Source organism: Euphorbia lathyris, chromosome 1 (genome assembly GCF_963576675.1).
Source record: "Euphorbia lathyris chromosome 1, ddEupLath1.1, whole genome shotgun sequence".
Classification (NCBI taxonomy): domain Eukaryota; kingdom Viridiplantae; phylum Streptophyta; class Magnoliopsida; order Malpighiales; family Euphorbiaceae; genus Euphorbia; species Euphorbia lathyris.
Window position 1 is genome coordinate 5,867,933 of NC_088910.1, and position 15,490 is coordinate 5,883,422.

General features: G+C 34.0%; 1 protein-coding gene and 1 pseudogene across 1 annotated transcript; one reads left to right on the top strand and one right to left on the bottom strand.

The window, feature by feature from the left end:
• The first annotated feature begins 8,916 nt into the window (after positions 1-8,916).
• Positions 8,917-10,292, top strand: LOC136220815 (carboxylesterase 1-like; annotated as a pseudogene).
• Positions 10,293-12,569: 2,277 nt separating this feature from the next.
• On the bottom strand, positions 12,570-15,094 carry LOC136206789 (cytochrome P450 726A27-like). Its single transcript, XM_065998294.1, has 2 exons — positions 14,184-15,094; positions 12,570-13,342 (listed from the first exon to the last, which is right to left on the bottom strand). The coding sequence occupies exons 1-2, from the start codon at positions 15,039-15,041 to the stop codon at positions 12,686-12,688; spliced, it is 1,515 nt and encodes a 504-aa protein (XP_065854366.1). The 5' UTR covers positions 15,042-15,094; the 3' UTR covers positions 12,570-12,685.
• Positions 15,095-15,490: the final 396 nt, after the last annotated feature.

Sequence of the window (15,490 nt, forward strand, 5' to 3'; positions counted from 1 at the left end):
ACGTATAAGCCATCTCCCACATTCCTTCTCTCTTTGGAGTCCAACAACTCCTCCTTAAATTCGCAGAATGACTCCACCACCAAGCTCTCTTCCAACCCGGATCCAATTGCGCTCACCCTATGACTAGGCGATGGATTGCACCTAAAGGGAGAGTTTGCTGACGATGGGTCGACTATTTTCTTATTATCAATCAGATCCTGGATCTCATGCTTTAGCCTCTCACAATTTTCAATGGTGTGCCCGTAGTTACTATGGAACTCGCAATACCCCCTGGTCATCATCCATGGTGTGGGCACTGTCTTGTTTTTGGGAGTAAGGGCTTTCAGCAACTCCTTTTTCTGCAATCGTTCGAAAACTTTTGCACAGGTCAAATCAAATTGGGCGAACTGCCTTTTCCCGATAGCGTTAAGTTCAAGCACTTTCACTACGGTAGGTTCTATATTAGTACTTGGCCCTCCGGCACTATATCCCGACCTCGTACATTTAGTATAAGCTCTTTTCGGCTCTCCATCCCCCTCAACTGTCAAAGCATAGCCATACATTTGATTAAAATCGGTGAGAGGCATACACCGCAGCTCATTCCTAACATACGGCAAAGTATTACCGATTACCGCCCGGATCTGGTCCTGCTCCGACGGCTTCTGTTCCATAATTGTCGCCTTAGCTCTCCACCTACTCACAAAGTCGGACAAAGACTCCCCAGCCTGCTGCCTGGTGCTATCTAGCTCCCTCAAAGTGACCTCAACCATAGTGTTGAAGCTATATTGGGCGATGAATGACTTCACTAACTCCTTCCAATCCCTCTTTGTCACCAGCGACAATGCATGAAACCATACGAGGGCACCCCCCTCCAGATAAGCATTGAACAGCCCTAAGATATGTTCCTCCGTCAGAATTGTGTGCTCCATTGCTGCCACATATTGGTTCACATGGGCGGTAGGATCCCCAGTTCCATCAAACTTCTTCATGTCAGGAAGCAGGAACTTCAAAGGCAAAGCCGTTGCCGACGAATAGTTTTTCAGATTATAAAAGTCTTGACCCCCAGAGCTTACCCCACGTAGATCATGCACTTCCTGAGTGATGTGCTGCTTCCATTCCTCTTCCCTTTGCTTTCTCTTCCCCAAACTGCTTGTTACGCAATCCTGATAGTTATCTCCAAAACGGGGACCCATGCTCACAATGTTCTCAGCTGGTTTACCGCTACTCTTGTTACTCTTAATTGCAAGCTCGTCCAGCTGGACTAAAATTGCGGTTAACTGATCGATGAGGTTGTTTACCACTCTTTCTAACCTTGATATTCTCTCATCTGGTGTAGACATACTGATCGAATACTGAGCTGATTCGGACAACGATGATTCAGACGTCACAACTACTGATTCGGAACTATCAACCCATAGCTGATCAGACTACCTGACTAGCCGATTGCTCTTGCGGAACCACAACCACTTAACGATGAAGTCTGCGTGAACGGTGTCCATTAGTATGTATGCATGATTTTATATGCATGATTTGTGGTGTGTGCGTTTATTATTTACGGATATAAGATAAGAAGAACAAACGTTAGTCTAATTTACACGTATCACAACATCTCTCTTCCACCCTTATTCCTCCACACACTCGATGGTCCAAGTCTCTTTCCTAGGATTTTGGTTTGGGGCTCACATTGCGGTCCAAGGGACGCGTGATGCCGTCGATTATTGCAGAAAAAAGTAAATCATCCATCAGACAATATAGTTCGTTTTGACGTGTCAACGTTCAGTGACTAAGAAATCGACCAAGTCGGATTGTCCTTTCGGTATAACTCGTCTTTTGTGCTTTCGTGAGACGCATTAATTCGGGTTTTGACTCCCTTTGAGCGTATCTCGGTTTTTAGACGTGGTACAAGTTATTCTTTTAGTCCAACCGTTCGTTATCGACAATGACTCGTTCCTTTTTTATTTGCGTGGGTTCGTGTCTCGATTTTTAGATTACAACGGGATCTTTTGGATCTATCGAGAGGCGTAACCACGTGTTTATTTAGTGATGAAATCACTTTTGAATTTAGGGAACAGATTCATCGCGTAACGCGTTTGTTTTTAGCGTTAAGACTCTGTTTGCTCGTTTTAGCTATGTGAAAAGACGGCGAGTCTTATTTGAGCGCACGGTAATCTTTCGGCTAATTACAACTCTTTATTCTTTCCAATCTCCGGGATATATCACCTTAGCGTGGCTATAGAAAATCAACGTTTCGTTGAATCGCATGTTTATTCGAAGCAAGGATTTCACCGTTCTTTTTCATTTGGGCACGAATTAAGCAAACACGTACATCGGGCCATATTTCTTGCAGTTTTGGTAACGGTCGAAATGATCGAGTCGTTAGTCAAAACCCGCAGTCTCGTCCATATGGCGCAATTATGCGGTTTGGTTTGATTCGGCTTCGTGATTTTAAACAGCACATATACTTGTCCGAGACACGTATCCAACGACATTGGTTTATTTTCTTTAACTACTCTCGAGATTGACATATATCGTAGATAAAGAATGGTTTTGGTCGTTTGTTTATTTTTGCCTTTTCTTTTATTTTCTTAGTCACCTTTGCAAACATGTCCATTTCTCTTAAGAACGACACACGTCATAACGTAAGAGCTCGTCTTTTATTCGGAAGGGACGGGTCACGTTTGCGAAACTCTTTACGTTACAATAGGGTCATTCGAAACAGAAATGTTCTTCGTTTTCGTTTCGTCATAATTTCGTTTTATCCCAACCTATTTAAAGAATGTGAATAACGGCTACTCGTTAATATAGTCTTTTGGATCGAGATATAACTATCCTTAATATCAAACTGATCCGTACTAATACGTGCTTACATCATAACGTATTTCTATGAACATGTGCTTTCTTCGGGACACGGAAAGGGACCAGGCGGGTCGCACAAGTTCATTCATACGAGATGACTAAGTCGTATTTAGTTCGAATCGTTTCAATACTTTGGGGTAGTTCATATATCGGTTTAAGAGTATATATTAACGTATCGTTTCATTTTCTTTACATATGTTAGGATTGGACACGTATCATGGCGATTTGAAAACACGAACTGATTCATTTATCACATCAAAAATAGTAATGGGTAATCCTATGGAAACTTCTAAGGCTACTATATGCTGACACGGCTGAGCGCGGGACCTCACAGGACCGCACAAATTCGCCCCTAACGAATGGATGGGGACCCTTTGGCGACTTACTGTAAGGGGGAACTTACACTAGCCTCTTTCGAACGACGAATGGACTCTCACTAGAGGTTTCGCGGAAATTACCCAAAAGGTTTGCAATAATGCACATGATGGCATACGAAAAGAAATAATACGATCCGTCCCCGTTAAGGGCTTAATACACGCCTTCCAGAATCAAATTTCTCGCTTCCCCAGCAGAGTCGCCACTTGTTAGACGATGTGCCGCGACCTAATCTCCCGGGCGGACCGGGGGGTGGACACCTCATGGCGACGTAACGGTGATTGCGCCGAAAGCAACCAATCGTGGAATCAAGCTGCTCGGCAGGACCGGAGCTCGGAGATATGGAAGAGTCGCCACCCACGAATGGGAAAATGAACACCGATCCCTTGCGGGAGACCGGTGTGGATTCGGGAAACTTAGGTACGAGCCGAGAAGGCTAGCTCCTTTCTGGAGAAAGGCTACTAGGCACCCCGACATCGCCCGGTTATGAACCACCGGCCTCCTACTCAGCATGTTAGGCGATAACGGACTAATCGTATACTTCTTTAAGTTTAAAATTCATTTGAAACCTTTTCTTTCTCGTTTTGAAAACCGTTTTGAGCATATATTATTGAAAGCCAATTTGGTAAAGAATCACCCATTTTGCATAAATTTAAAGTATACAAGAGAGAGGGGGAGAAGAAAGAATTGATTTATTTACAACGTGATTTATGTTCCGTGTTGCATGTTAATTCTATACTAACTTATTTCCCCCAAAACTAGTTCATTTACATGGTTCACACCTTAATCGCCGTTGGAACGATTTAGGTGCGTTTTAAAACCCCGTTTGATGAAGTTCACCCGAATCGCCGTTGGAACGACTCGAGTGTTTGAAAACGTTAAGGTAAAAACTTTTTAATAAGAAAACATGGTTAAGCATACAAGTTCATTTATTTTGCATAAATCATTTAAGAAAACGATTCAAAAACTCTATTATTCACAATGAAAACGATTTTAATTACAAGGTTCGCTTAATCCGTCGCAGGCCTTCAACCCTTCACGATAGATGGCCTAGGGGATTTTTATTGATTTGAATCCTCTTTCCTCCGATATGATCGGTCGGTCCGATTGATGAATGAAGCCATTTTCAAGGTTTCTCGAAAGTGCAGCAGAGAATGATTTGGCACCCGTCGGACTAGTGCAGGTCGTCTCATGGAGCCGGGCGGCATAGTTCGTGAAAGATGCACGGCTAAACAAGTGTGCGATAGAGTAGTCGGAGAGTGGAGGATCGGTAGTAGCCATGGGGACGTCGACGCCAGCAGAGGTTAGGTCATCGCTAGAGTTCATTCATCCAATTTAACGATTAATTAATAACTCTCTCTTTTTAATTCTTTTTAATAACCTTATATAGTATACAGTAAAACCTCCGTAAATTAATACTCGATAAATTAATAAACTCTTTAAAATAATAATTTCTTCTGGTCCCAACTTGGGCCAGTTCAAAAAATGATCAATTTTAATAAATTAATAAGATAATAATTTTTCAGAACAACCCTTTATTTTTTTTAACAACCAAAGTAGCATATATTAAGAATCAAGAAGAAGCATATTACAAATAAAATTAGGGGGTACAGAAAACCACTCACCCCGATGTAAAGGTAAAATACTACTTCTAGCTAACAAATGAGCAACAAAATTTGCGGAACGACAGACAAATCGAATAGAGCAATTAGAAAACTCGTTCAATGAAAACTGACAATCATCGGCTAAGGCGTTAAAAGGAGATCAAGCCTCTAACGGGCGGGCCGTAGACTGTACCACGATCAAAGAATCCGATTCAATGATTACATCCTTCCATCCACGGTCTTTGATCCAACTGAGAGCTTCATGGACCGATAGCGCTTCAATGAACGATGCATCTTGATAATTCTGCAAGGTACCATTTTTAGCTGCAACAAACCGGCTCAACTCGTCCCGAACGATACACCCAAACCCAGCCACATACTCGTCCGCAAACGAAGCACCATCCACATTCAGTTTTAGAAAACCTGCAGGAGGAAGCTGCCACACCGTCGGGCTCGGCACAACCCTTTATAAATACATTGTATTATTACCTCTATAAATTAATAATTTCTTAAATACATATGCGAAATATATATATAGATATACATACTTAGGATAATTTAGCAAAATATGAATTTATAGTATTTTTTTTCTTGAAATTTAAATCTAGTTGAATTTCATCTTTAACTATTCTCAATGCATTCAAAAGTTCCGGTGTATCCTTTTCAAATTGTAACAAAAAATTGTAAAGAGTGGATCATGCTATAATTGTTTTCTTTTCTTTGACTGGTTTTAAAAGTACTGAATTATCCTCAGCTTCATCCTGATTTTTGGTATGATTTGAAACAACACTCCATATAAATTTATATAGTAATTCATTAACTATTTAATTTTTTTTAACATAAATATAATGAATTTCCAAGTTTAATTAACTTATATAATGCACATTTAATTTTATTTGTTAATTGATTTTAGACAAAAACTCTATTTAAATTAGTAATTTAAAATTTATTTTTTTAAAATTTAAAATTACTCTATAAATTAATAATTAATAATTTATTAATTAATTAATAACTCTATAAATTAATAAAATTCTATGGTCCTAACATTATTAATTTATAGAGGTTTTACTGTAGTTGAAATAATCTGATTCTAATTCTGTTTTGATACTGAAATAACGTGATACTAACAATTTCAGCTAGGGGTGTTCATTGGCCAACCGAACCGAACCAAAATAACCGAAAACTAAATAACACCTAAAATAAGAACCGAACCTAACCGAATAATATTAGTAAACCGAACCAAACCAAACTGATTATTTCGATCGGTTCGGTTCGGTTTTCGATTTTAACACATACTAACTAGTTAAAATAAAAAATAAATTAATATATATAATTTTATAAGTTTTAATTAATTTAGTTTAATCTAAAATTTTAAAAATAGTTATAGCATACAACATAAAATTTATGCAAAGTTTGAAAATTAAAAATTAAACTTTATTAAAATGTAATTACGAAAAATGATGTCAAATCAAAGTGATTCAAATTTTAAAGATATAAATAGTTGAATTTCAACCCTCTACGACCACAATTCGCATTACAACCATAATTTGCACTAATATTATTGATTTGATCAGTATTAGTTCAAGGTTTGAACATTATTAATGTATTTTTCTTAGTAGAACAATACATATGTATTTTTGGATGGTCGGAGGAAAATCCAAAGTCTCGGTCATATAAAGTCTCTATCTAAATTATAATCTCTATTTCGGTTGGTTCGGTTATTTTGTCATAAAAACCGACCCGATATTACGGATATTCTTAAATTTTTAAATCGAAACCGAACCTAATAGATCGAAAACGGAAACAAAATTTATTGGTTTGATTGGTTATTTCGGTTTAGTTCGGTTTTTGAACACCCCTAATTTCAGCAATACCCCAATTCTCACGGCTACTCCAACATTTCTCGGTTGCAAATTTCTTAATTATGAAAAAAAACAAGTATATTTAAATGGTTTGTATCACCGTTATTAGAATCTCACCATCTAAATGGTACAAATCGATTCATTTCTATTTCGAGTCAATTTTTATAGATTATTCGTCATTAGAAGCATACAATTCTATTTGATTTAGTGTTATTTCGAACCGAATCTTCGTCGCCATTAATCAAAAACTTCAACAATACTAACTATTAAACTCTTTTTTCTATAGTCCGATTATTATTTATCAAATTATAATTCAATCATTATCAAGTTGACTACAAGACAAAAAGACATAATCAAAAACTAAAACTGTTCACCTCCACTAAAGTCGTGTTTGATAACAACAAAAATCACTTAATTTTAATATATTAAGCACTTGTGTGCTTGATAATCGTTTTTTGTTAACCACTTAAATTATTAGATATCAGTTATTTTGATAAGTAAAAATATTTAGCTTAAAATTTTAAGTTAAACATTATCGACTAGGGATTGCAACGGGTACTGTACCCGCGGGTACCCGATACTACCCAACTCTAATGGAACTACTCGTACCCTATATAAAAGGATATGAGACAGGTATATGATCAAAACCATTACCCGTTATTATAATGAGACATGTATGAGAATACCCCATAATACCTGTTACCCGTCATAGGTTTCTTATATATTAAATTTTTTTACTGTTTTTTAGATGTAAAATGTTAGATTTGAATCTAATGATTTGTTTGTCAACCATTTAGTATATGACCAAACTATTTTATTCTTATTAATTAAGGTTCAATTTGTTCAGTTCGTAGGTGGATTATAATATTTTTATTTTATTTATTGATTTTTTATGGATAAAAATACCTACGAATACCCGTAAATTAAATGAAACGGATATTAAATATAAAAAGTATACTTATTAAAATAATGAAATAGATATAAATAATTGAAAAATAAAAAGATAAGTGTTTGAAATTGACACTATCCACGAATATACTATCCATCGTTATCCTATTATCGACAAATACTTTTATACTCGGTATGTGAATTTTATGTCTCACATGAGACAAAACTCCACCGTTCCCTATATTAATTGCTAACCCTTTTGAATTCTTACAAAATGTGATCAGAAACTCTATAAAGTATGGAACAATGCATCAAAAACTTCATCAACATTAATTATTAAAATCATTTTTCTATAGTTATCATTCAATCATTATCAAGTTCACTATAAGATAAAGATAGAGTTCATCTCTACTAAAATAACAAAAATCACTTAAACTAATAAATTAATTATTTATTTAGTTTAATTATATTTGAGAATGGTTTTTTTTTAATCACTTAATTTAAGATATCACTTATTTTAATAAATAAAAATATTTAATAGTTTAAAATTTTAACTTAAACATTATCAACTAATATTTTTTGGTATGTGAATTTTGATCATGTTTGACAATTAGCTGTTAGCTAATTAAATTAGCGGATTGTGTAATTTTTTTTTATAAAATTTAGCTGATTGTTAATAATTATTTGTGTAAAATGATAAATAAAGACATTGTAAAACATTTATTTAGAATTAAAGAGTATTAATTAGAAGTAAAAATATTCATAAAAATAGATGGAACAATAAACTAATTAAAAACGCTAATAAAATAAGCTTTTTCAAAATTAGCTTTTGAATGTAATAATCTCTTTTAAAACTCTGTCACCAAACACCACTATTTGAAAAATCTCTAAAATGTCTCAAACTTCTAAATTTATTCTGAAAACGTTTATATCTCAGATGAAATTAAGGATGTAAATGGGATGGGAATGAGGACTAATATGTGTCCCGTTAGTGAGGACGGGATGGGGATGAGAAAGGGTATCCTCGTCCCGTGGGGATCTCCGAACCCGCCCCGTATTGTGTTCCACGGTGATTCCCGACGGATTACCGATTTAATCGCCGATAACAAATTAATCATAGAAAATAAAAAATACGCATAAAAAAACTTGAATCTATGATTAATCCGATCCAAATGCTTTACCTCTATTTCAGTCTATATCTATTTGTTCACCATATTCTCATATTTTCTTTTTTTTTCTCTATTCTTTTAATTTATTTCTTTTTATATATATTTTTTTAAATTTTAAATGGATAAAACCGAGCAGGAACGGGAATGAATTTTATCCCTATTTATTTCGCGGAATGGAAATAGAGATTCTCTGTTTAGTAGAGAACAGGGATGGGAACTCCAATCCCCACTCCGCCGTTTACATACCTAGATGAGACAAAACTCCACCGATACCTACGTTAATTGCTAATCCGCAAAATGTGATCAGCAACTCTATAAAGTATGCCCCTAATCCTGATTTCGTTGGATTGCTTGAAACCCAGACCCAGATGGAACCTGTACCTGCAACTCCAAATCCAAATTCATCTTCCTCTCCTGTTCTATCTAAAGACATCCAAATTAACTCTGCTAACAAAACTTGGCTCCGAATTTACCTTCCACGCCACCTACTGGATTCTTCATCCTCCTCCTCCGCCAACAACCGCCGCCTTCCTCTCCTGTTTTATTTTCACGGCGGCGGCTTTATTTTCACCGCTGCAAATTCAATCATTAACCATGACTTTTGCATCATCATGTCTCAACGGATTGATGCTGTTATAGTCTCTGTTGACTATCGTTGTGCGCCGGAACACCGCCTTCCGGCTGCATACGACGACGCTTTTGAGGCGCTGCAGTTTATCAAGTACTCTCAAGAGGATTGGTTGACAAAATTTACTGATTTATCCAGATGTTTTCTTATGGGCACTAGTGCTGGTGGAAACATTGCATATCACACGGGGCTCCGAGTGTGTAAATCGGGTCAGGAGTTTGAGCCCTTAAAGATTCAAGGATTAGTACTTCACCATCCTTACTTTGGCGGGTTGGAAAGAACTGGGTCGGAGCTGAAAATGGGTAACGACTTGTAGTTTTCCGCTAGATACGAATGATTTTTTCTGGGAATTTTCTTTGCCGGTTGGGTCGGATAGGGATCATGAGTACTGTAACCCAATGGGTTCAAGTACAAACTCGTGCAAACTTATTCGGGAAGCAGGTTTACGGATACTTATGTCGGGTTGTTATGGGGATCCGTTGATTGATCGACAAGTGGAATTTGCTAAAATGTTGGAAGGTAAAGGTGTGATGACTGTGGGCCATTTCAGTGAAGGTTCTCATTCTATGGAATTGATCGATTCAAACAAAGCTGAGTTACTATTTTCTATTTTAAAAGATTTTATAGATAGGAATAGATTTGAGATCGGGTTATATATAATAATTGGGAGGTTATTATTAAATAGAATTTAGTAATAGATGTTATTATCAAGTTGAAACCGAATTTTTTTTATAATAAAATAGATGTTATTTTTATATAGAATATTTATATATGGAGGTTTTACTATATCTCCTAAATGTAATAAAATATGGGATAAATTCTACTGTAAATTCTATCTATGGGATCTTAATAATAAAACATATGATAATTGTGTAAAAAAATTAATATTTTTATATTTAATATTTATTTTTTAATATTTATTAAACACTTATATCATTTAATAGTTTTAATAGAATTACATTCGCATAGATTTGAATTTGTTTTAATAGTATTATATTTGTATAGATTTAAATTTTAAGTATTCGATTAATATAATTTTTTTTTAAACTTTTAAAATATTCCGATTATTTCTTCAACTTCCTTAAAATATTAGGAAAGCCTGTTCAATTTAATTAAAATATAATATATAAATTATTTAGTTGTAAAAAAAGTAAACTGCATTTGAAAAATGTAAGATTGTAAAAAACTCTAGGTTCTAATTAGACGTAAAGACTTCTTAGAATTAATCGGAAATTACTTGGGAATTGATCGGATTTATGTTTTTATGAACTCTTCTCTTTTTTGGATTCTGTGTAAAAGCTCCTTCTGCCCATTCTAGAGACGACCATGTGTCTTCCTACGACATGTTCATGTGATGACCATTTAATTTAGATTTTTCTTATAATAGAATTAAATTTATTTATTATTATTTTTTAACTGTCGAGATTAATACAAAATATATTATTGAACATTAACAATTACTTTAAGATTTTAGTTTAACCGGTTCCTTGGCATACTGACATAATAATTAATAGATCGAATACTGACAACATTAATTGGTGAAATTATAAATATATGGTAATGCAGGGGCAAGCCATAGACCATTGTGGAGAAGTATACTAAAAATTAATATAAAAACATTTTGGGTAAATAATTATAAGGTCCTTATATTTTTACTTATAACATGCTAGTAAGTCCATCATATTATTATAAGCTCATTAGGTTTTATCTTAATCAATTCTTTAGTCATTCCATTTGTTTTTCTAAATAAAAGTCCAAAAATTGTCCCTAGTTATATATATAAAAAAAATTATCTTTTAGTTTCAAATTTTAATGAAGTTTTTGAACTACATATACACCGAAATTAATATACTTTGAAAAATCTATTATTAATTTTCTTAAATTATAAGTATTTTTTCTTTATTTTTTAATATAATATTTTTAAACTATAATTAAAAAATATTATAAATTTTTTAAAAATCATATATTTTTTTCTTCATTCGGTAAAATTTATTAGAATTGTAAAAACTTTTTACAATGATAGTCTTATTCCTATTTTAATAATTTTTGAAACATTTTTTATTCATTTTTTTAGTCAATAAATTTTACGTTATACCTATATAAAAATTAATAAATCAATTGCTTTATATTGGAGTTTATATTAGAGATATTGTGATTATGTAGGAAAATGGAGAAAAATATATAAAATATGAAAAATAGATGTTTTATCATTAAAACATAAAGTAAATGGTAATTTTGGTATTTTAAAATTTATTTAGTATAGTTTGTGACCATTGATCCAGTCATAAAGACTAATAAATAAATAATATGAAATATTATTTATATTTAATAATTATAATATTCCAAAAAATTCTGTTATTTGATATTATAGTACAATGTAAACAATTTCAGTCTTCATGGAAACTTTAGTCTCTATGGCTACTCTGATAGTGATTGGGCTGGAAGTGTTGATGACATGAGAAGCACTTAAGGATACTGTTTCACTTTTGGTTCTGGAGTTTTTTCATGACGTTTAAAGAAGCAAGAAGTCATAGCACAGTCAACAATGGAAGCAGAATATGTGGCAGCTGTTTCAGCAGCAAATCAAGCTCTTTGGCTCAGAAAACTCATGATTGACTTGAATATGGAGCAGAAAGATAGCACACTGATCCTTGTTGATAATCAATCTGGAATTTCGATTGCTAAAAATCCAGTGTTTCATGGGAAGACAAAGCATTTCATGATAAAGTTGTACTTTCTAAGAGAGATGCAAGAACAAAGATTTTCTAACAAAACCACTTCCTAAAGCAAGATTTGAATATCTCACGCAGAAACTTGGAATATGTTTTGTGACTTATCGCTGCAGATTATTTTTAATTTGAAATAGTCATATATCAGTTCTCATTCTCTTGTTTATCAGTTATGATTTTCTTGCTGTTTTTAGGAAGTTTTTTATGCTATTTTTAGGCTTTTTTTACTCTGTTGTAGTTGTGTTTTAGCAGTATAAAACTGCACATCATATTTCAATAAATAATAATGGTATATCTCTGCAATACTAACAAATACCCTCATCACACCTTTAATGGCGAATTTTTGATGTTTAGTTTTCTTTTAGTGTCTTTATGGATGAGTTTAATGTTTATGCAAGATAATGTTATTTTATGGTTAAACAAGATTCATTGATAGGACATGTTGTAAAACTGCATGAAAACTAATAGAAACAAACATATGAATGAGCACTAGCAAATGGCTCTATCATTAGATATCATATAATTTTTTTGACAAGACATTATTTGAAAGAGAGAAACCAACACAATAAGTAGGAAATAAGAAGGAATTAACATCTTATTCCATGAATTTTGGAGATGTAATTTTCTTGGCCTGATCTTGAGAAAGTGGAGAAAATGAAATGGGAATCATGTTAAGGTCTTCTTTTCTTTTCAAGGTACCATGAAGAATCTCAGTCATATCAAGATTGGCAGGTGTGATTCCATCGGCTAGTTTCCAATCAAAATGAAAAAATAAGTTTGCAAGGAGAAGCTCCATATAGGTTATGCCCAAAGTGATTCCGGGACACATTCTTTTTCCTGCACCAAATGGTATTAGTTCCATATTTGCACCTCTGTAATCTATTTGACTATCTTCAAATCTTTCCGGATAAAACTTTTCAGGTTTAGTCCAAACAATGGGATCTCTTCCAATGGCCCAGACATTGATGAGAACTGTAGTTTTGGGATCAATATGGTATCCGTCAATTTTTGTTCTTTCTTTGCATTCTCTTACAATCAAGGTTGCAGGTGGATGTAATCTAAGAGTTTCTTTGATAACTAATTTCAAGTATTTTAATTCATGAATTCTTGATTCCTCAACTTTTCCCTTTTCTCCAAAGACTCTCCTCACCTCTTCTTGTGTTTTTCTCATTACTTTTGGGTTCTTCATCAGCTCTGCAATCGACCATTCCAAGACTTTAGAGGTTGTCTCGCTCCCACCTAGAAACATTTGCTACAAATTTGTGTACCGTTTTAGAGCTTGCTCAATTGACTATATGTTAGTTAAAGAAAAAACATATCAATTATTGGTCGAAGCATCGATCAATTATAATTTCACACCATATGTCTCAACTTGTTTTTATTTTTATTTTTTATGATAATATATGTCTCAACTTGTTAAATTATTAGTTAGATGTGAACATTTGATTCGAAAAAGCATTACTCATTGTGAAATAAATCAAAATAGCCTCAAGGCTCCAAGTACAAAACACTACACTTTAAATCCCAATATTTATGAGATATATGGTGTATCTCTAATAAAAATTGACATATCCGATTATTGTGTGTCCTTAATCTTTTTATGTAACTCCAAACTTAAGATGGTCTCGAGTTGGGATGCATCAATTTCTATTTAGCAAGGCTTTCAATTGTTCCTTTTCATAAGGGTTCGGACTGAAACTGTACTCTTTTGTATGTCGAGCCTAAATTAGCTCTTCTAGGAAAACATGGAGACTATTTTGGTACTTCATCACAAAAAATGTAGGACTAATACATTCTTAGCCGTTCTATTTGTCCACAAAAAACGTAGGCCTAATACATTCTTACCTTACTTAAAGTGACTTATTAACCTTCCTAAGTCCAACCTAGCAAAGCAATGACAGATTTTTGAAGACCTTCACACACACAAGTATATTACTTTAAACAAGTTTAAGAGACCAATACTATACATTTCAAACGTGTAGTGACAGTTGATTTTTTGGAATATGGCTAAACATGTATTAGATGAAATGAATAACATTGTATTAGACAAATTTTATATACAAAGTTGATGTTAATTATAAGTAAATACTCACCACAATATTTGCTTTGATGCTTTCGTTTGTTAATTCCAGGTCTCCATTTTTCTGTAGATTCAAAACAACATCCAAAAAATTATCTCCAAAGCTGGTTTTATTTTTGTGTTCATTTATGATGTCGTCAAGTACATTGTCTGTGTCTTTTTGCACTTTCTGCATTCTTGACTTTGCTCCACTTAGAAAATCAAGTAAGAATTTCAAGGAAGGGAATAAATCAGAAGCAGCACCAGCAATTACTACCTTCTGCACATTTTCTAACATAGGTAATATAATTTGTTCACTTTCCCCATTCTTACCCAATATCATTATCAGCAAAATACTATTAGTCAAATCTGAGATGATTCTCGGAAGATTGACAGATGATCCGCCTTTCGAACCAAGCAATTTGATGAATTTTGATATTTCTTCTTCTCGGACGGACCGGGAGGATAAAACCCTTTTCGAACTAAGAAATTCGAGTGCTGTAATTTTCCTTATTTGTCTCCAATAATCTCCATATGGCGCAAATAACATGTCGAGGTTATTGTAACATATAATTTCTCCGGCGAGGACCTGTGGACGTTGGTTAAAAAGGTCGCCTTGAATTTTGAGGACTTGGTTGGCTGTTTCGGCTGAAGAAAACACAACCGCTGGGATTTGGCCTTGTTGAATGCTCATAACCGGGCCGTAAACTTTAGCCAAATCTCGGAGGCGTTGATGGGGCAGACCACCGAGTAAGTGAGGAATGTTACCTAAAAGAGGAAATTTCCATGGCCCAGGGGGAGGATTTGAGTCCTTATTTATTTTCTTCCATATGATTAATGTTAAAAAGAGGCAGCTAAAGAGGATGAGAAAAGAGAGGATTTCAAGCTCCATTTTTATGATGATTATTGTATGTAATGAGTTCTTTCAAATTCCTTATCAACTTATATATAAGAAGATTGTATAACATAGAGAACTAATGTTAAATACTAACATATAAGGAGTGGCATTAGTGTTTAACCTCCTAGTGCATAATGACGGTTAAAACACAGGATGGGTGCGGTCTAATAATGCTTCAGGTTGTCTTTTATCATTTGAAATAATATTATATAACAACAACCTATTTGTTCTCTGTCATTTTACAAACATTAAGACTATGATATATTTATTACATGCGGTTAACTTGATGAGGGTACGTGTTAAACATTCCACATTGCTAAATGAGGAAACTATATGACTCTTTAAATATGTGAGGCAATCCTCACACTTTGAGATATGTTCACGTGATGACCATTTAAGTTAAATTTTTTTATAATAAAATTAACTTTATTTATTATTATTTT